The sequence below is a fragment of the Trichomycterus rosablanca genome, chromosome 17 (genome assembly GCF_030014385.1).
Source record: "Trichomycterus rosablanca isolate fTriRos1 chromosome 17, fTriRos1.hap1, whole genome shotgun sequence".
NCBI classification, from domain to species: Eukaryota; Metazoa; Chordata; class Actinopteri; order Siluriformes; family Trichomycteridae; genus Trichomycterus; species Trichomycterus rosablanca.
This window is the reverse complement of record NC_086004.1, coordinates 27,260,807-27,283,910: the sequence shown is the minus strand read 5'-3', so window position 1 is coordinate 27,283,910 and position 23,104 is coordinate 27,260,807. Positions and strand designations below refer to the sequence as shown.

Here is a 23,104-nt window from a genome sequence, read left to right as displayed (position 1 = left end):
ATTTTTGGCACTGACAGTGGACCACTTTTACCCTGTCAACTAAATGAGACCTAAAGTAAGCTTATTTAGGTTGTGGGCACAGCAATGGCACTGACCTGATGAGTGTATGAGGACAGAAGCATGAACATCGACTGTGAACCTTATAGTACATGATCTGGTGGCTCTTACTGTAACTCATGTGTCAGTTTTAACTCATGCTGCCACATTTACAATGATACCAACATTTATAATGTCAACAGATACCCGTTTTAAACTGCACTGACTTGTGACTTTTGGAACCCATTGCCAGAGCTTGCCACAACCTCATGATTTTAGATATACTGGTATCAGGGCTGATATTGATCTCAATAATTTTTATGGGCAGTGGTAGCTCAGTGGTTAAGATACTGGACTAATAATAAAAAAGAGCCCAGTTCAATACCCTCAATTGCTTGCATGGTATTTGGTTACACCTGTAAACTAGCACCAGTCAGTTTATCTGTGTTTTTTTGCAAAGTACTGTTAAAGGAAACCCATCTGAGCACCAAGAGAACATGGCGTGAGCCAGTGACAGTGGAAGTGAGGACGAAACCTGGGTTCACTATACACATGGGGTTCCCTCTCTAAAAGATCAAATCAACAAAATGCTATAAAGAATAAAAGTAAGACAGGAATGCAGACCTCCACATTTTACTCTCACTACTGTGTAATGGGAAGCCAAAAAGAAAAAATGATCCAAACAACCGAGGAAGAAAATGTCCTTTTTCAGGATGAAAACAATTTATTTGTTCATTAATTTTTAGTAACCTCTTCATCCTTATCACGGCCATCTCACCCTGTTGCCTTACCCTTGGCACCCTGGGCACATGTGGAAATATAGCCCGACAAGGGGTACCACTTCTTTCCTTTCATCTGTTCCCGTATTTAAGGGGTCGCCACAGTGGACCATTCTAGTCCGCACACCTGATTTGTTTTAAGTTTTTTATGCCCAGTGCCCTTCCTGACCCAATCCTCCTCATTTTTATACAGGCTTGGGACCGGCACTGGAAGCACCACACAGAGGAAAACAAAAAGAGTGTCGAAATCTACAAAGAAGGGAGCATGAGCCAAGGATTACCAGGGAACTGTTTCATATAGGCATGTACTGTAACTCCTGGCTTGCAGACTCGCTGTCAATTAAAAAATGACCTAAAACTCTTATAAACAGTAAGCCATACCAGTCCATCGCAGGACAACACACACACACACACACACACAACTGCCCCTAAGTGAACATTTAGGGCAGCCAATCAAACCTTCTGCTTGTTTTGCAAGGTAGAAGGAAAATATGTGAACAAAACAAGTAAAGCTCCTTTGGACAGTGACTATAGGCGAGAATCGAGCCTAGGTGAATGAGGGGCTCGATTGTTGCGGGCGGAGGTGGGATGGTGCGGACATCTACACACTAGTGTCACTACTGTGTTAAAAATGGTCCAAATAATCTATGTCAGAGTCCAACATATGATCAACACTCAGTATGTATATACCTACAATGCACACCCACACATGTGGCCAATAATATGTGGACACCATTTCTAGTAATTCTAGTGTTATGTAATGGTAGGCATTGCTAATAGAAAAAAGGGAGGGGACACTAGAGGCAACTGTATATTATTGCCCATGATTTGGCAAGGCAAGTCCAATAATTAATAATCAGGTGTCCACATACTTTTGGCCACAGAGTGTACCGTATATGGCAAGTTCACCCCATGCAACTCGGTGTACATCAGTTTATATTCCTTTTTGCAAAATATTACCAAAAAATTAAATACAAAAATCCATATTTTTAAAAGAGGGCTGTATAGATCTCTCATTTACAACTCGGTTCTTCATCGAGACGTCCACTATGAAAGTCCAAGCTATTCTTCAGTTCATACTGCTCGTATACTCATTATATAGAAGTTTGTACTGGGACGGTCCTGATTCTCCTTCAAAAACGCTTCAGGTGCCACTATTGAGCATGCCCAGTAGTGTGCTGGCCTCCATGCCTTGTTGTTGCGCCATGCGCTGCACATCGAAGCCCATGTGAGTGAGGAACTGAATGACGCTCATCTCCTGGCCGGTCAGCTGATCTCGGATGGTGGGGCACGTCGGGTTGCAGTGAGGCCAGGGGCAGCTATCCATCAAGTGCATGGGACAGGCGCGGGGCGGAGCGCGCTGGCTGCTGTTGTTCCGGAGGCTGTGCTGCAGACTGCGATCCCAGCAGTGTAAAGCACGAGGTAAAGAAGTTCCCTTCACCTGCACGTCCATCCAGTAGCTACAGGAAGAAAAGAGCTAACGTTATGCATCAGAGAGACAAAAGAACCTGCCAAACTTAATGCAAAAACTAAATAAATGAACTTACTTTCTTGTGATAATCTCATGGGATAAACATGCAGGTGCAAACATGGCCCTGCCAATCAGAACAACAAAAACAGCTGATTAGATTAAACCCCAAAAACTGTATACATTTATACTAGTACACATGGTCACAATGCCATGGTGTTGGTCATGAGGAATACTTAAATTATGAAGTACAAATGCTTACGAGAGGTTTCTGAGGGTGTTCCTGAGATCAATGCCCAGGTTCTGGATGTAACGCCATTGGCTCTCCTGCACCGGCTGACCAGTTAGATGAATGTTATCAACAGTGAGCTGAGCCTCATCAAACAACCACTGCACAACAAACACTGGACCTGAGAGAGAGAAAGAGTCGGGTTAGCTACTTCACCTCACCTGATCAGATTAGGGGTGAAGGGGGCAGAAAATTTTAAAGCTCTGCAGGAAAGCAGTCCTCCAGGTCTGTAGAAAGTGTAGAAACCCCATCCGTCCTTATTACATTTATAAAGTGCTGCTGGTAAAAATGGGGCCACACAACAACCAGACTTTAATCCTCACCCCCAGTCACTGACTGTAAGGAGTTTCACATGTTCTCCCTGTATCTGCATGAGTTTATGCCAGGTACTCTGGTTTCCACCCTCCATCCAACAAGTAAAAGGTAAATCGGCTGCTCTAAGTTGGCCCTGGGTGTGAACGAGACGATAAAGGAATGTAGATTTTTCTTATATGAACTGGCACCCTATAGAACATATATTACCACTTTACACTGAGTGTTTTCAGGTGACACAAACCCACTGTGACCCCGCCCAGAAAGAGGCAGTTAGTCAATACAAATCACTGCAGTCTTCATCACAATGCAGTAAATGTTAGAAATACAAAAGGAACAGTGTCTAACCCCTTTGGTTTTGTGATTTAATACACATCGTATGCCCAACAATCTAATGCTTAAGTGTCCACATACTCTTGGCCATAACATTTCAAAACTATTGACATTAATATAGATAGTGATAGTGTTTTTAATAGAACCGGGTGCAGTTTACAAGAACGTTACTGTCTTTTTTTTAAATAAACTTGCCTCCTCTTTCAGGCAGTGCTAATGTTTAAAAGGTGCTTTAATATACTTCTCAATCAGCAAAGACATTTACAAAACTGATTAGATTCTGATTAAAGTATTGGCAATTATTTTATTTATGTTATTAAAGTATCTGCAGATTATAAAAATACTGTGGATTCATCAGTAGTTTGATTTCTTCACAAATAAACCTCTACATGTGAAAAAGCCGCTGATGTTGAACAATAACGTTTGCTCTACAGGTAAATACTTCTTTTAATAGTTTTGCTTCACAGGGATGCTACTAGAAAAATCTAATCAGATTAAGTGTCTGTGTGGAGAATAATCTGAATAATTAAGATTAAGCTTTATAAGATTCACATAAACAGCTGAACGGTTTGATATGAACGTGAACGTGTTAGTTGTACAGTGAGTATTAAACCACTAGAGGGCACCAATGTGCTTCTCTTACTTCTCAGTGTTGGGTAGATCTTATAACCAAAAAAGCAGTTCCACTCCTCTCCGATATGAGCCAGTCTGCAGCGCTCCGGTACCGCGCTGCCCCAAAACCTACAAACCAATATAAACAACAGCAGAGTGAGCGTTACATCCTCTAAACCACTCAACACTCACTCATACACACACTAACACTCACTCACCCACATACTAACTCACACTAAAACACAATCACACACCCTCATTAACCCTTACACTCACTCATACACACACTAACACACACACTCACCCACATACTAACTCACTCACACACTAACTCACTAACACACATTCACCCACATACTAACTCACTCACACACTAAAACACAATCACACACCCTCATTAACCCTTACACTCACTCATACACACACTAACACACATACTAACTCACACACTAACACACTAAAACACAATCACACACCCTCATTAACCCTTACACTCACTCATACACACACTAACACACATACTAACTCACTCACACACTAACTCACTAACACACATTCACCCACATACTAACTCACTCACACACTAAAACACAATCACACACCCTCATTAACCCTTACACTCACTCATACACACACTAACACACATACTAACTCACTCACACACTAACACACTAAAACACAATCACACACCCTCATTAACCCTTACACTCACTCATACACACACTAACACACACACACTCACCCACATACTAACTCACTCACACACTAACTCACACTAAAACACAATCACACACCCTCATTAACCCTTACACTCACTCATACACACACTAACACACACACACTCACCCACATACTAACTCACTCACACACTAACTCACACTAAAACACAATCACACACCCTCATTAACCCTTACACTCACTCATACACACACTAACACACACACTCACCCACATACTAACTCACTCACACACTAACTCACACTAAAACACAATCACACACCCTCATTAACCCTTACTCACTCACACACACTTACCCTCATACTAACTCACACACTAAATCACACTTAGTCTCACACTAAAACACAATCACACACCCTCATTAACCCTTACACTCACTCAAACACACACTTACCCTCATACTAACTCACTCACACACTAACTCACACTTAGTCTCACACTAAAACACAATCACACACCCTCATTAACCCTTACACTCACTCACACACAACACTCCAGCACTCACACACACACACTTCACACTCATTTCAATTCACCTTTAAACTAACACACATTCCCTCTAACACACTAACTACCACACACTCACTCTAACTCACCTTTACACTAACACACACTTACTCCAACTCGCACCCATTCACCATTCACCCTCACTCCCACACTCATTCCAATTCACCCTTACACTAACACACTCTCACACTAACACAATCACACCCTCATTAACCCTCACACCAACTCACTCTCATACTCACACTCACTAACCCTTACACTCACTCCAACTCACACACTCACTAACCTTCATTAACCCTCACACTTACCCCAACTTACACTAACCCCCTTACTTACCCTCGTACTAACACACTCATTAACCCTCATACTCACTCAGACTAACACACACTATCCCTTACACTCACACGAACACACTCACATTAACCCTCAGACTCACTCATTTTCACACACACACACACACACACTAACCCTTACACTTTCACACTAACACACTCACTAACTCACACACACTTAATCATACACACTAACACTCACTTACCCTTATACTAACACACTCACTCTAACTCACACGGACACACACTCATTAACTCTTACACTAACTCACTCGTCCTCACACTTTCTAAAACTTTCACACTAAAACTCACCCTCCCATTAAAGAACAAACTCACTCTTACACAAACACATTCACTAACCCTCACACTAAAGAACACCCAAACTCACACTCACTCACCTGAAGCCCTGTTTGATGGCCTCTGTGGGTGCACAGCTGATGGTGTCGATGCATTCTGTGGTACGGAATTGCTTATTATCCAGAAACCAGCCAGAATCGGCCAGGCCTCGCACCTGAATCGAACCGTGACCCAGACCCTTCAGCAACTCAGCTACACGGTCCACATTCAGCAAAACACCTGCACCTCCAGCACTGACAGACACACAGTATAACAATTACTACATAACTGCTTTCAACAATCCAGGGTACAGGGTAACAGATGGACTACAATTAGTAATTGTATACCCACTTAGTGTATCTACATAGTCGGTGTAACACTGAAATAAATATTTAAATATTTCTGCCCAATGCTGCCTGAACAAATTAAAATACAACATATTGTACTGACCTGCTTCCTGCTAGCAGAAGCACTTTTGCACTATCCAGCCCTTTTGTCAGGAGATCCTTCACCACCTCCTGAATGATCAGAGAGCCCATGAATGCATATCCATCTAAACACACAAAGAAATAAATGTTAAGCACATAGCATTATGCAGCTTCTACACAAATATTAAAGGTGCATGGGTGGTGCAGTGGTCTAATGTGCTAGCACACCACCACTGACATCAGAGTTCAAATCTCAGCTGTGCCACCAACCTAGCAGGGCCTCCAACAGACAGAACTGGTGTCTGAGGGTGGGAAATTAGACCAGGGTTTCTACTCAGTCATTGGCTGAGGTGCCAGCTGAGTGGTGGGTAGACTCATGCAGAGACTAGTAAGTAATGTCTTATTGTACATGACACAGCTATGTGTGAGCTCTCACTGCTGGCTGGTAAATGATAAGCAGTCAGCTAGAACTGTGTGCATGTTGGAGATGGTGTGCAATGGTCAGCAGCCATCCTGCAGCCAGAGTGGGGTGGAAAATTGGAAATGATTAGACTGGTAAATAATGAGGTGGGGGTGCACACTCTTTGTAGATCATGGCCATGCAATCAAAATTTTAAACCAATCAGCAGCTACACCTGATCCACCAGATCAGTCATATAAAGACCAACTAAACAAACGTGAAATCGTGTAGCTTCTGCTTGGTTGGTGTGGAAACCTGCAGCCAATCCTTCTCTTTGTAAATACAATAAACAACCCAGCTGTAGATGATTTTTAGTGCCTTACTTTTGTCCGTCTTTGGTGAGGTTCCAGTCCACACATCACTGGAGCAGTAAGGGATGAATCTGCAACATACAACAATACACAGTGGTCAGACACATTGTTTTAGCCAGACACACGCAGTCAGATGTGCAGCAGTGGATTCAGAAAGTATTCAGACCCCTTGACATGCTGTACACTCTATTTATTTATTTATTAGGATTTTAATGTCGTGTTTTACACACTTTGGTTACATTCATGACAGGACAGATAGTTACTCAACACAAGATTCATCAGTTCAAGTTCAATCTCAAACACAGTCATGGAAAATTTTGTATCTCCAGTTCACCTCACTTGCACGTTTTTGGTCTGTGGGAGGAAACCCAAGCAGACACAGGGAGAACATGCAAACTCCACACAGAAAAGACCCTGACTGCTCCACCTGGGAACTGATCCCAGAACCTTCTGGCTGTGAGGCGAAAGTGCTATTCAACAAGCCAACATGCCGCCCTAATGTACACTCTAAGTGTAGATTGATGAGTAACCATCAAACCCACAACACAACAATCATCAGATCCTTTGCTACTGGCACAGCACAGTGTGGTCAGGTGCATCCAGCTTTAATTACCCTTGAGATGTATCTAGAACTCAACTGGACTCCGGACTAACTTGTAAGTTAAATTGATTGAACAAATCTTGGAAGGACCCACAATTTACACTGCATGGTCAGTCCATAAAGCCTAAACCTTTGAGAGGGTGAGACAGCACCAGGTCCAGGGAAAACAGACATTGTACATCACCTGGCTAACAACAACAACAAATTCTACTGGCAAGGTGTGTATATGGAGCTTGTACTGTTGCATGCTTGGTTTTCTGGACATAACAATGGCTGAATCAGCAGAATCCACAAGTGAAAACAGTAAATCTGCAAAATTTGATTCATTTAGTGAAAACATGCACCCCATTATTGTGACCCAGCCCCCCATGAGCTGTTCAGGTCTAAAGGATGGTCCTGTATGTTTAAAGGAAGTGTAATAGTGTGTGTATGTGTGTGTATGAGTGAGAGAGAGAGAGAGAGACTGTGTAAACACACAGGTTATATGATGCCAGTAGGGTTTGTGGTAATGAGAGCTCTCATTCACAGAGAGTGGAAAGGGTGTGTACAGAGCATCAGGGTGTAGCGTACTTACACCATGTTTGCGTTCCACCAATGTGGGTTTTCCTCTGGCTGGGGGGAAAGGATCCCCGTACCTGTAACCCACACACACACACACAGAATTACAACGTTTAACTCATGTGCAAGATTTTCTACAAGAGAAATCAAGTTTACATATACTTGTGTCATCTCAGTCTAGGAATTAGTTCTGCATATGTCTGTGACTAAATGGTTAAAACACGTTTTAAAACTAATTTCCAAAGATTCAAAATTCTTCTACACATTTTGTGGTACGAATTTGCCATTATCCAGAAACCAGCCAGAGTCTGTCTTTCCATCCATCCATGTTGTGTGTCTCCTGGCAGTGGTAGCTCAGTGGGTAAGATACTGGACTAGTGATCAGAAGGTTGCCAGATCAAGTTGCCACTGTTGGGCCCCTGAGCAATGCAGTTACTCCTCACCTGCTTGAATTGTATTCAATAGTAATTGTACTTCAAAAAGTTTGCTAATTGCTGCAGGTGTATTGATATTGATTAGACACTCAGTGAGCATCTGGCACAATGCTGCACACAAATCAAGGTTCATAAAGACGAGGTGTGGAGGGACTCCAGGAGTCCTGACCTCAATGAGCTCTGCTCACAACTGATGTTCAAATGTATTCTTACATTGGAGCCTGACCTCATAAATGCTTTTCTGGCATACAGGCACAAATTCTAGATCTCATCTAGATCAAAACCTGTTGAGACTTAATTACTAAATTACTGTAAAAATTCAGGAGCGGTGAGTGCAGTAAATATATTTGAATCATCTGTCAATAGTATTTGTAAATTAGGCTTTAAGTCCATTAATGTGAGATTTTAAAAGATAGTGGTTCATTTTCAGAAGGAACAGCGCTAATGTTCAAAAGCTCGAAAAGTAATATACCTGTATAAATAACATACCTGTGATTATTATTTATATCTTCTATTTGCATAATATTTTGGTCAGTGTGAATATCACTGACTTTTAATCCTAAAATTCAGCTGGTTTGAACACTAAAAAATATCATTATTTAAATTTAGCCGAATCCGGATATAAGACTTGCTAATACCACACAATCAACTTTGAGATACAATCCTTTATATATAATATTTATCTATAATCAATATCAATCCAAGATGTTAAAGTAATTTGAAGGATGTTCAAAAGTCAGATGATACGAATAATACGTAATTAAGAGTAGTTCAACTACTGATTCCATAAGAAAACCAATCATCTGATGAGCTGAGGGTCTAAGTTTTTCTACATGCCAATCAGGACTAAAATGGGAATTGGGTTCCTGAAATGGATATGTAAAATTAACTTCAAATTCTACAAGGTGAAGAAGGGCAGTTGTAGCCTAGTGGTTAAGGTATTGGTCTGGTAATCAGAAGGTTGCTGGTTCAAGCCCCACCACTGCCAGGTTGCCACTGCTGGGCCCTTGAGCAAGGCCCTTAACCCTCAATTGCTCAGATTGTATACTGTCACAGTACTGTAAGTCACTTTGGATAAAAGTGTCTGCTAAATGCTGAAAATGTAAATGAAGGGATCCCTAGTATCATTTGTGCATTTACCTACTTATGATTTCAATTTGCTATTAACTGAGTGCACATACTTTTCAAGGTTTCAAAATTAATTTTGAGATCTGCTTTTTAATTAAATATCTTTCACTATGTTTGAGCTGTTGGGATTAATTTTCTACTAAATGATTCTAAAGGATTTGGACATTGTGGTTAATCACTGATCTCACCTGTGCGGGTCTGAGGCCACCTGGTGGAGCTCATGAACCTCCTCATGGTGTCGTACCTGCTGTCACAGTTGTGTTTGTTGAAGCAGTACCATCCACCTAAAGACATACAAAATATAAGCAGTGTTCACAAAACAAACTTTAGAATTTAATTTTAAATCAAAGCAATACTGTATTAACATATAATCACCTTCCAAGAACAGCAACCATCTTCTGCTTCCTCGTGACTCCTTAATGTAGTACCTGAAACAGAAAACAAGAGATTTATTACACACCATTCTTTATCAGTACAGTATTTATGGAATCTCAGAATCTCATTCATTTTTAGTTTCTGGTCAGAATTGTGGCTTGACATCCTGTGGAGCCCTACAGGATGCCAGTCCATCAGTGTGCATTACACATTTGACACAACCTGCTGTGCCACCGTGTCCACTACATCTGACCGAAACGACCAAAACGCCGGTCCAAAGACCGGTCCAAACACAAAGTAGCAAATGTATTTTATTAGCTTGCGAGTATGTCATGCAAGTTCAGGCATGACTAAGATTACTGATTGAGGAACAAGAGGCTAGATCATTATTTTTGAGAGTAATCTGTAGTGTAGGGGATTTATTCATCGCATGTACACTATGGTTGTAAATTCACGTGTGGACATGATTTTACCAACGTCAGTGGAACTCCTGAGCTGTTCCTACTCATATTTTTAGAGAAAGGTAAGCAGCAATTTGAATCAGGCCCATGCTTACATGCACCGTTTTTCCTGACTGTTTTCCAGTTGGTCTCCACCTTAAGTTCTACAGTACACATCTAAAAAAAAAAAAAAAAGACACTGATATAATTGGCTGGAAGAAGAGCAAAAAAACATTATATTATAAGGAAAAAAGGAAGAGATAAAACAAAGCAACACAGCTGCTCCAAAGCCCTAACGTGGTCATTACTCAGTCAGTCCTTACAGCACCACCCTGCTGAAAAAAAGACAGCATAGATCAGCATGAGCTGATTGCTGGTTTAAGCTAGTTTCTGCTTCCAAATACTGATCTGTTCAGGATTAGTTATGCATTTTTATTGCAGCTTAAACCAGCAACCCATCAGTATTTAGTAGTGAATACCATTACCATCAGCTAATGCTGGTCTGCAGTGTGTTTTTCAGCATGCATTAATATGAAGGCTCTTGGCAAATTAGGCATGTAACAAAAAGACTCAAAGCAAGCTCATGTCACTGTGCCAAGTCTTAATTTTCTTTCCATCCATTGGAAGATTTTGAGACCATAACGCCTGCTTAACATTTGTTACTTAAAAACTACTTTACCATACAATCTCTAATATTCCATCATTTAACCAAAGTCCTTCATGAATCCAGGTAGCACTGCATCCCTTCAGCAATCCGTCCCAAACGCCAAGGCCTGCCCGCCTCTCACGTTGCTCACGCCTCTAACCTCTTCCTTTGATCAGCAAATGCTAACATTTGGGTTTGATTTTATGCTCAAGACACTCATTCTGTCCTCATTTCATTTGGAGCCCATTTCAAAGCCTTTGGAAACTATTATTAATTATGAAATTTGTGGACTACGTGTTGTGGCTTTACAACAGCTAATTACACTCAATTGCCCATCAGACTCAATTCAGCCTTTCTGGAAAAAAAAAAAAAAAAAATCAAGGCATGGCAGAACGTGCTGTGCGTCAGACATCACACGGCTGTAGTGAATACAAACCTGGGCTGCTAATGAGAAGTGGACAGCTAAGCCAGAGTGTTGGTCACTAACAGAAATGGCATTTTACAAACAGCACGTCAGAATCATTATGTTGGGTCGTCATTTTGGTAAAGATGAGTCACAGGGATGATTCGATTTAGTTCCACCATTAAAAACGTGCCGCCCGACAGACACCACAACTCGGTCAATTTTGTTACAGCATACAGCAGGTGCACATAACTCAACTCCTGCACATCACTGGAAATCTCTACAACAGTAACGACCAGCAGTTTAGTGCCTCGGTTCTGAAAGTACCTTAAACTTGAGCAGTTTTCTTTAAAGTCAGTCTGTCTCCTTAAAACGATTTTCCCCAAACATAAATGGTTTCCTTAAATTCAGACTAAATGTGAGGAAACAGGCTGGCTTCTCTTTTTTTCCCTCCAATAACACATCTTGGATTCAACTCAAGTACTTTGTTTTAAGTTTGATGACCGTTTAAAAAGGGTGTGTTTAAAGAGAACTGGTTAGATTTAACAGGGTTTTTTTTTCCAAACTAAGCCGGTCCTTTTGAACACAAAAATTGTAATAAAACCTTTTTTTAATCTTAAACCTTTCAAGCTTTTTTTTATCTTTTTACTTAAACCGTTATTTAGCACAGCAGATTATCTTAAACCATTTAACCATGTCTCCTAAAAAAACAATAATTTCCCAATAATTTGGCAGCAAATGGAAAAACGCAGCCAAAAAAGCCAGAAAGACTAATGGGGTGGAAATATATTCTTCCTTTTAAATTTGTAAAACAAGATTGATCAGACTTTTTTCATCTAAATGTCCCTTAGAAATATACATACAGATGAAATCACAAGGGTGGTTCAGTAATTGAAGCTCTAGACTACCAATCATGCCAGACTACCCTGCAAATAGCTGTCATCTTATGATTGTTGTTGTGTTAAAAGCTACTGCTGTGATTTAATTTTGCATCACAGACCGTTTTGTTCTAGTGGTTCTAAGGCCAGTGTCCATAAGGCATGACAGTTAGATACTTGGGTCAGTACTTGGGTCAAGGCATGAAATCTATTGAATGAAGGTTGTATTCCTACCTTGAGTCTGGTCTTGCCAGCTAGCACTGAACCCACCGGGTCAAACATTTTTAATCAATAAATTATGGCATTGTGTCTCTCTGAGACGGGGAAATCTAGCTATTTCTCAAATGCTGCCTTTTTAATATTCAAGTAGTGGCATGATATAGATACAGGGATGTCAATGGTCCGGTTTTCTTGATTTGAAATTACACAATCACTGAACGAGACTGTTCTTTATTAAGAGATTATATACTTTTGCTGTGATATAAAATTGGTATAAAGCATAAACAAATTTTACTGATAATGGTTTAGACTAACAACATTTCATGACACCTATAGCTGAGTGGAAAATTCTGGTTTGCCAAGGGCCCACTGTTGGGTACTAGAGCAGAGCCCCTAACCCTCAGCTTAACTGCAATTCGCTTTAAAAATTGTCTGCCAAATTAAAAAAGGTCAATAAATAAATGTAGCACATGCCTGACGATCTCCTTTACTGGCAAATTCATGTGTTCTGCATTAAAAGAGATCAAGTCAGTGTCAGTGGCCAACAGCTGGTAAGGAACCTTATTGGTACACCCGTTCCTCCTATTTCTATATCTCCCTTTCAAGCGCTTTATCACAGAGATCAAGCAGAAGCGGAAAACCCAGCAGAATAAAGTCATCAGACACACATTGCTGGGAAGATGAGAGAGCAAAGATTCGTTTCATCTCTGGGATGAGAGAGATGAAGATGGATGGCGGGAGTGAAATGGGAGGGAGAAAGTGACCGTCTGTTCGCCAGGTTCAAACGGTGTCATCCTGGTTCCTTAGATATACTCATGTATACATGCATGCTTTTCAAAAGCCCCTCTTTGATCCCTGATTATGTGCAGCAGACAGCTGTGACTGGGTGTGTGCAGATGTGTGTTTAAGGAAATTCATGTAAATGTGTAATGCTTCCATGTTTGTATTTGTGTATGGGTGTGAGTAAGAGTGTGTAAGCCTCTCAGTTTGGCAGCCAGATAGCACAGATCTGGGGTTTGTGCTCACATAAAGTGGTGTGTCTTCTGGCCTGGAATCCCTTTGATGTGTCTCAGGCTTTGGTGAATAAACTCTTGGTCTTTTACATGTTAGGAAGCCGCACGCCTCACAGAGGAGATCTTGCGCCGGATTAGTTTGGATGTAAGGATTAAAACTGGAGGCAGAGCAGAGACTCAGGCGGAGAGGAAAAGTATTTAAACATGGAGATACTTCAGTTAAACCTTAAATAAATAAATACTACACGAGATCTGAAGCAGGTGCATCTAAATGTTTAACCTTTTTAGTAATTTAATGCATCATAGTGGGTGCTCAAATCTGATTTTCTGTTAACAGATACCTGAGATCCATTCAGCAAATACAACACACACTTTAAATTCAATCCTATTCATGTCAATTATATCATTTTTTAATAAAATTAACAAATTCTGAGGTTGATATACAACTTAAACTTTGGTCAAATGACCTTATATTAATATAAAAGCTGCCTTATCATTGATACTGGCTATTTCATTAAAGCTTACTAAAACCTCATGTCATTTAAGTTCTCTTATTAACAAATTTGGCACCCAACACCCAACAAATGTCACAACTGAAAGTTCCAGCTAGGGTAAGCATTTGAGCCTTATCAACAGTTCAAATCCCCAAATGGTTTTGGTGTTTGAGGTACATCAACCCCATGCGGTTGTCTTTAATCAGCCTGTTGAGGACCATCTCCTTGTTGTTACACATTTTCTTAAATCTAATACGTTTCTTTAAACAAAACCCTCTTAAACTGTCAGCCTAAGAGTTCTCAGACCAAGTCAGTTATCTTAAACACAATGTTATGAAATGTAGACCATTTCCATCTTCTAGTTGAGTTAACATATATAGCCGATTATCTTAAATTCTTTAAATTGTTGGCCAAATGACCAGACAAAGAAAATAAGTCTTAATAAACTTGCAATTTAATGCATGTTTGAAGTGAAAACAAATCAGCACCAGTCCATCCCAAGGCATCACATACTTACACGTTGACTTATCAGTGTCTAAGTTCAGTTACTGAAGGCAGTTCAATTACTACATGTTTTGAAAGTTGGGAAAAATTGTAAAGAAAACTTCAAGGAAACCTATACAGACCTGGGAAAAACCTGCACAACTTCTAACACGCAGTGAGCAGAGGTGAATATTTTGTGTTATTGCACGGTCATTTCCAAATAAATATTCACTAAATAAAGGCACTTAAGGCTGCAGCTGAATTTAATCTTATTGTAGTTAACCTTTAGTGCAACAGAGCACCGGTGGATTCTATTGTAGATAATGTGCATTTTAAGCAAAGGTATAGTAATTTGGATCCAGCACTACCCAGTAACACCAATTTGTGCATATGGCTACACTAAAAGAAGCTGGCTCAAAGGAGATGTCCTAAATCTAATGTAATCTTATCCTAATTGAATCTTGTCAAAGATCACAGCTAGCCCGTTGAAACTACCCATGCCATAAAAAAAGCTTACAAGCAGAAACCAAGCAAGTACCAGTCAAACTTGAGCTGTACCATGAACAGCATAAATCAAAATGATACAGCTCTTTAAGGGCTGGTTCTGCCTCCTGCACGTGCCATGGCATCCAACAGACATGCACGACTCGCTGCTTCAAACGCTGAGCGGGAGAACATGAGCTATTTTCGCAAGGCCACAAATTGGCTCTGGCGTTTCCCGGGCAAACCACAGCACAGCGATCTTTTCGACAGCCTGCCGGGCGTCTGGAGTTTTAAAACAAGCTGGGATATTTATCTTTTCAGCATTCACTGGGTGCTTATTAAAAGTTTGTCTGGGTATGCAAGGAATTTTTCCTCCTTTGCTTTATTCTTAAACAGAAAATCTAATACTCTTTGATTTGCTGTTTGTCTTATAATAAAGTAATCTTCTCACCATTTCAAATACCTGTCAAGTCCATGTCGGGAAATGGTAACGAAATAGTTGCTGAATTGAACATTAAAACAGTCTGGAGTGAAAGCAAACCATTCATGAATATCATCATCATGAAGCGCTGACATGAGAAAGGTCAGACAAAGAGTGATGCCATAGAACCCAAAACCTTAAACCTGGGAATTGGGGTGGTGTTCACAGACCAAACAAATGGTGACCTGGACAGGCACATCCTAAAAAAACATTGTAGTTGGCTCACCACCTACAAGGGAAGAGCAGTGGTCAGGTGCAGTGCCAGTCAGGTGGCAGGCATGTGCTGGATAGATGCTTAGATGGACTTGGTTGTCTGGCATAATACCCATCACAGGTTACAACAGAGCATTTCAAAATCTACACCTACACTGAGCTATTACTAAAACATGTATAAATCAATTATATTGGTTACATTACATACACGTCACAACCTGAGTATATCACTGTGCATCAGAATTCGACACCATTAAGGTTATTATTTATAGTTATGGCAAAAGCCTCGCTGTTTATACATACATAGTAAAACAGAAGGTGGTTTTGGCTGTAGACCATTGGCTCCTATTATTGTCATCAACTGAGCAGTGGCCAAGACCACGGCTTGCATTGCCACTTACATGCTTTAATATATAGGCTTAGTTTACATAAGTACAGGCCACATTTCCATGTATTGCCGGCCGCAAACAGCCCACAGGCTCCAGGTCAAGAACCACTACTGTAGTCTGTTATTTAAGGAATACAGTTCCATTTACAGCATATGTGCAGTACCAGTATATTAAGGTACCGCTTTACATTAAAATATAGCATCTATTTATAGTATGTAGTTATAGTAGTACATACAGAACAGAAACATGTAACTTGATCAGTTATCATTTCTACAGCAGTTCTATACAGTGGATTTAAGATCATTAACACCGTTTTTAAGTTTGTGCGTTTACAATAACGATAAAGCTATACTGTGGTATTAACAACTGAGCTAAATCTCAAACAGTACACACTTTCCTACCATCAGACAGTATACATAATCATATTGCTCGGCTTCAATCTAGTAACCCATCCTGATCATTCCCTCTCAAACAGACAACCCAGCAAGACAGAGCTAAGATATACTCCTAGAGATGTAACCACACTCCAGGATTTTGCCATCACCCTGGACAAAAAGGACACAATGAACTTGTAACCTGACCACATAATGCAGGTATGGGTATGGTTATGGGTGACATACGATGGACACAACTGAAATTACAAACACACAAAATATCAGAATTTTAAAATAATGTCAGATGTTCATTCTTTCATTTGATTGCAATATCATTAAAATAAGTTTTTCTTATTTAGTATATTTTTTACAAAAGCTAAATTAAAATCCAAAAAACATAAGATTTATTGTGGGTTTTCTAAATATTAATAAATCTGCATGGTGAAAAATATACACATACACACCTAATATTGGCTGTATTTGGCCAAACTGGTAGAATCCAACCCAACTCATTGGTTTTCTGGCACAGACTTGACTTTTCAGTACAGTCCACAGAGTCTTAATTCTTGACTGAACTTTTAAAGGCTTATTTTTAGTTTTGATGTGTATGTCATTGTCTAGTTAAAACACCTAACTGCATTTAACATTTGAGAACTTTGAGGTGATATTTCTTTACACTTTCATCCACTTTTTGTAGTGCACCATTCCCACTGGCCTGACAGTAGGTGCAGTGTTGCTTTGTGCCTCCGGACACACTTTATCTTGGCATTAGATAACAGTTCTACCTTGACACATAAACCACTGTTCCATGTTCTTTGTAGTAATGTGCATTTGTATGATCCATTTACTAAGATCTACTCTACAAGCTTTCCTATTGTAATGTATAATAACTTGGAATTAAGAAGCCATACCACAAAAATATATAAAATTATATAAATTTTCTACAGCATCATTAAAGTTTCTATAGTTTTTAAGGGAGAAGTATGTTACAATGATTCAGTCACCAAAAAAAACAGAAAACAATCAAATCTAAAATAAAAACAAATGCACCTGTTTTAATTATAGTCAACTAATTAATCTACAGAACTACATACATAAAACAAAACACAATACGCCATGATATATGTATTTTTATGTGTAAATATAGTAGTAGAACTTTATTGTCACTATAAATTTTTGCAACTTTGCCAGAGAATGAGAATCGACTCACCTAAACCGAGTCATTAAAAGAACCGACTCACTTGCTTGTTGACATGGAGGATTCGCATACTGGTTGCTACCAGAGCGTTTATGACTCTTTAACGTTAGAAACACTTACCCGGCGGGTGTTCCATCGTTGCAGGTGACTGTGGAGTTCTCCAGAAAGTGTAGCTTCATCTCATGCTCCAGTTTGTGAGCTGAACACGGGTAGAGAGACTGAGCGAGGTTCTTCACCTGCTCCATGAACGTGTCCACATTACCGTCCTGCACCGCGGTGAAGTCCAGCGGAAAGCTCTCGGCGTTCTCAGTCCGGTCCCGCTGTGAGGAGCGAGTCTGAGCCCGGCCACCACGCACCCTCCTGCCCTCCGAGCCCTCACAAACCAGCAGGGCCATCAACACCAGCGCCAACATGACCGGAGTCCGAGTGTCCATCTCCAGACGCAACATTTACTCCTCAGTAAGTCCAGACGGTGCTTTTGTAAATGATGGGAAGCTGAGAGGAAGACAAGGTGCCTCTGAATTCTTCCAGATTTTTGTCTTTCTGATGTTTTTAGACTTCAGGTTGTGGTCAAGACTAATAGCCCTATAATAAACCCTCAATCCTCGGTGTAGGTTATCAACTCGTTAATTCAGAAATTTCCATACGAGATGCCATTTCGTGCAACTTTAAAATAACTACAAATATTCCAACTTTTGTCAATATTAAATAAAATCAAACTGTATGAAACGATAGCTTTAAATAACCAATTGATTGATCTCATGGAATGCAGTTTTTAAAATAAATAGACTAGTATTGAAGCGTCCTGGTCGGTAGTAGATTCATAAATTGCACGCCACAAGCGCTGCTGGGATTTTATTCAATTATTTCAGCCTGCTCTGTGTTCTCCACCAATCACCACAGTGGGCTGGTCTAGTGGGTGTGACCCACATGCACGCGTCTTTTCCCTGTGGCCAAATCCTCAAGCGGCTTGTAACTCCTGCAGAGGTTCACTAGATTAGGAACCTGGATGAGTGAACTAGATTAGGAACCCTTATGGGTGCATTAGATTAGGAACCTGTATGGGTGCACTAGATTAGGAACCTACATGAGTGAACTAGATTAAGAACCTGTATGGGTGCACTAGATTAGGAACCTACATGAGTGAACTAGATTAAGAACCTACATGAGTGCACTAGATTAAGAACCTACATGAGTGCACTAGATTAGGAACCTGGAGGAGTCAACGATATGAGTGAACTAAATTAGGAACCTGGAGGAGTGCACTAGATTAGGAACCTGTGTGAGTGCTCTAGATTAAGAACCTGTATGAGTGCACTAGTTTAGAAATTTATGTGAGTGAACTAAATTAGGAACCTACATGAGTGCACTAGATTAGGAACCTGGAGGAGTGAACTATATGAGTGAACTAGATTAGGAACCTGTATAAATGCACTAGATTAGGAACCTGTATGAGTGCACTAGATTAGGAACCTGTATGAGTGCACTAGATTAGGAACCTGTATAAATGCACTAGATTAGGAACCTGTATGAGTGCACTAGATTATGAACCTGTATAAATGCACTAGATTAGGAACCTGTATGAGTGCACTAGATTAGGAACCTGTATAAATGCATTAGATTAGGAACCTGTATGGGTGCACTAGATTATGAACCTGTATGAGTGCATTAGATTAGGAACCTGGAGGAGTGAACTATATGAGTGCATTAGATTAGGATCCTGTAAGAGTGCACTAGATTAGAAACCTGTATGAGTGCACTAGATTAGGAACCTGGAGGAGTGAACTATATGAGTGAACTAGATTATGAACCTGTATAAATGCACTAGATTAGGAACCTGTATGAGTGCACTAGATTAGGAACCTGGAGGAGTGAACTATATGAGTGAACTAGATTATGAACCTGTATAAATGCATTAGATTAGGAACCTGTATGAGTGCACTAGATTAGGAACCTGTATGAGTGCACTAGATTAGGAACCTGTATGAGTGCGCTAGATTAGGAACCTGGAGGAGTGAACTATATGAGTGCATTAGATTAGGATCCTGTAAGAGTGCACTAGATTAGAAACCTGTATGAGTGCCAGCGGTCGGCAACCTATGGCACAAGGGTTTTGTGGAAACCCACCTTGACCATGGGAAGATTTCTATATAGTGAACTAAACTAGGAACTTGTATGAGTGCACTAGATTAACAACTTATATGAGTGCATTACATTAGGAAACTTTATGAGTGCACTAGATTTAAGAACCTGCATTAGTGCACTACATTAGGAAACTGAATAAATGCACTACATTAGGAACCTGTATTAGTGAACTAGATTAGGAACCTGTGTGAGTGCTAGGGGTCGGCAACCTATGGCACAAGGGTTTGAAGGAAACCCACCTGAACCATGAAGACAATTCTGTAAAGACAGTGACCAGTGATAACGTTCACAGGACCCTGGTGTTTATGGCACCCACACTACATTCTATGCCACAGTGCTGCCAAAAACTAACATTGATACTGTCAGTGTTATTACAGCAGTTGGGGATGTTTTACTGTATTGGCAACTTCTATGTGTCCATATAAATATAGCTAGTTGGACTGCACCCATCAACAACATACATGGACAACAACATCTTGCCAAGGTCATAAAGAAAACTCAAACTGTCACTTTATTTTATTAGAAAATTTGTCAGCCAGAAGCTTCACATTCTTCACATTTTGCAAGAAAAAACACCTGACCATGAGCTTGTTGGACATCCTATTCCAAAACCATGAGTGTTAATATAATGAACAAAAATGAACGTGTACAACCGTTCTCTTTTACACCGATGAATTTAAAGTCATGAGTGATATGGAATGTGGAAACTAACCTTACACACGGCTCACAGCATCACAGCATTTCTCAGTCAGAAGTTTTGGGGTAAAAAAATGGCAGCGGTGTTGGTCAGCCTAATCAAACAAATCAAAACACACTGAGACATTTTAAATGAACTGGGAAAAAACTAACAACTTTTAAATTAGAACTTGTTTCCATTTTGCAGTGCACTTCCTTTGCTTTCGGAGTTAGAGAGGCAAACACAGCTCTGAAAAGGCTGTTTAGGGGCTGCGTTTGAAGTTTTATTTCCTCGCTGATCGTATAGACGGATAAGAACGGGATGTTTGTTTATTCAGACGGCAGCCATTTCCCTCCGAAAAAAAACCCCTCTCTCTGTCTGTCACCTTTTAATAATCATGAATGAAAAGGTGTAAAGCAACAAGCCTGGCTGTGTGAAGCAGAGTATAAGTTTTATATATAAGTATATATTATTTGTTTACATAAATTATTAGTTACCATAGATGTTTAAGGTACATCTACAAGGTACAAACCTCAGTTCTATAAAAGCTTGAACAGTATGTAAAGATGCAATTATAACAAAAATCAGGGATTTGTTTATCGAAAATGATCTATTTTACATAGAAATATATTGAATCTCGAGGTTTTTTTTTTCTTCTATCTTTGTAGATTCTTGATTGATATATTGTTAGAAACAAATAAACTAATTAATTTCTGGGACTTTACACCTGAAATATCCAAACATTTGCACGTCCCATGATTAAAATCTTCTCAAAGTTGTGTATATATACACATATATGGCCACAAGTATATGGACACCTGACCATGGGCATGAACATTACATGCCATAAAAACCATTGGCATCAATAAGAGGTTGACCTCCACACCCAGCCTCTACAACAATTTTTGGGAATTTGTGCCCATTCAGTTGAAACAGCATTTTTGAGGTTTGACACTGCTGTTAAACAAGAAGGCCTGACTCAAACAGCTTTACTGTGCCTAGACATCAATCCTACATCAATCCCATTTACAAGATATGAACTTGGTATGGAACTTCTCAGTTGATGTTTTGATGATGGTGAGATGTCAGTTGTTAAATTGTATTATGCCGTACATTGATCTGAAAACATCTACACTCTGTATGTTTCTCGATTATCTATTTAAGGCGTTTCTTTAATTTCTCATCAATTTCCAATCATTTTAAGTTGTATAACTGACAGTTGCTTTAGAACCTTCAAAGTTGAGCATCAAGCAGGCATGTGTTTACAGCTATAAGCTGAGAATTGCCTTGTTGTGATAAAGGAATTTATTCCAGAGCTCTTCAAAGCCATTCCTGTGTGTGCTCGCAGCCCCTCATACCCCTTACACTAAAATGCTTGTGCCCTTTTGGCAGGGAAATGGATCTGTCGCTGATATCCGCTCAGCCTCTTTGACTTAGTACTGTGTCGCAATGCATTCAGTTAAAGGGGGAAAACATGGCACTTAAATCACTCGCATATGGAGGCACAGCAACATCAGGGGGACACAGGCGAAAACAAGATGAGAAACATCAGGGGGACAAAAGCAAAAAAAATCTGAGCTTCAGATGATTATATTCTTTAGGACTTTCTGCTTAAAACTGTAAACTGATGGGAGGTCTCCAGTAAAATATCAGGATAAGAACGGGTGTGATTTAGGTCTTATTTATTTTCCGTATTTACTGTGATGAGGCCTTAATGCAATAATGCAAATCTAATTTCCCCCAGTGGGACACTAAAGATTGATTGACATGCCATACTCACCAATTAATAGCCAAGCTTTGGCAAAGCTAATGGTGAGAAATCTTTAAACACCCTTTCAAACCCCCTCCGTGTTCCTTTTGATTAGCGCGGGCTTATCCACTTATCTGGAGCCTTTTGATCTTGTCACATCAAAGAGATTTAGTGAAGGATCACTTTCACCAAAGGGACAAAAAGGCAATGATCCAATCATCAAAAACAGGCCCAGGACCCGAGCACTTCTGTCGAGTTAGAGGGTTAAACAATTGTTTAAAAAACATCTGTCAAAGTGGCATCACCTTTTTTTCTCAGCCCAATTTAGCCTTCACATTACGGAAGGAAGTTAACTATACTTTAGTGTAGTAAACAAGCCTACAGTGTCTAAAAATAGCCTGTTTAGATCTACAGTGTTTTAAAACAGTATCAGACCCTGTAACCATTTTCTTATACTTTCTCTCAAACTGATTTGTACAAGACAAATATACATCTGTAGAGTTATAGGGAGTGTATTATTGCACTGTACATTGCCTGTGGTTTTCTGGCATCCATGGGATCTTGAGAGACCACTGTAATGGATTTTCTCATATATGAAAGCTTCACTGCACACTCATGTAGGGTAAACAATGCATTTAACTTCACTGGTGCAACTTGCTTCCAACACCAGCTGGGATATGCGAAGAAAGAATTTCATTGTACTGTACATCTGTATATGTATATATGACAAATAAAGGATATCTTTCTTTTCTTTCTTTTGTTTGTTTACATTCACCCCCACC

General features: G+C 39.9%; 1 protein-coding gene across 1 annotated transcript; it reads right to left on the bottom strand.

The window, feature by feature from the left end:
- Positions 1 to 1,877: 1,877 nt before the first annotated feature.
- On the bottom strand, positions 1,878 to 18,185 carry notum1b (notum, palmitoleoyl-protein carboxylesterase b). Its single transcript, XM_063013151.1, has 11 exons — positions 17,872 to 18,185; positions 10,038 to 10,090; positions 9,851 to 9,946; positions 8,117 to 8,177; positions 6,954 to 7,012; positions 6,193 to 6,295; positions 5,805 to 5,996; positions 3,861 to 3,958; positions 2,546 to 2,693; positions 2,363 to 2,410; positions 1,878 to 2,275 (listed from the first exon to the last, which is right to left on the bottom strand). The coding sequence occupies exons 1-11, from the start codon at positions 18,183 to 18,185 to the stop codon at positions 1,960 to 1,962; spliced, it is 1,488 nt and encodes a 495-aa protein (XP_062869221.1). The 3' UTR covers positions 1,878 to 1,959.
- Positions 18,186 to 23,104: the final 4,919 nt, after the last annotated feature.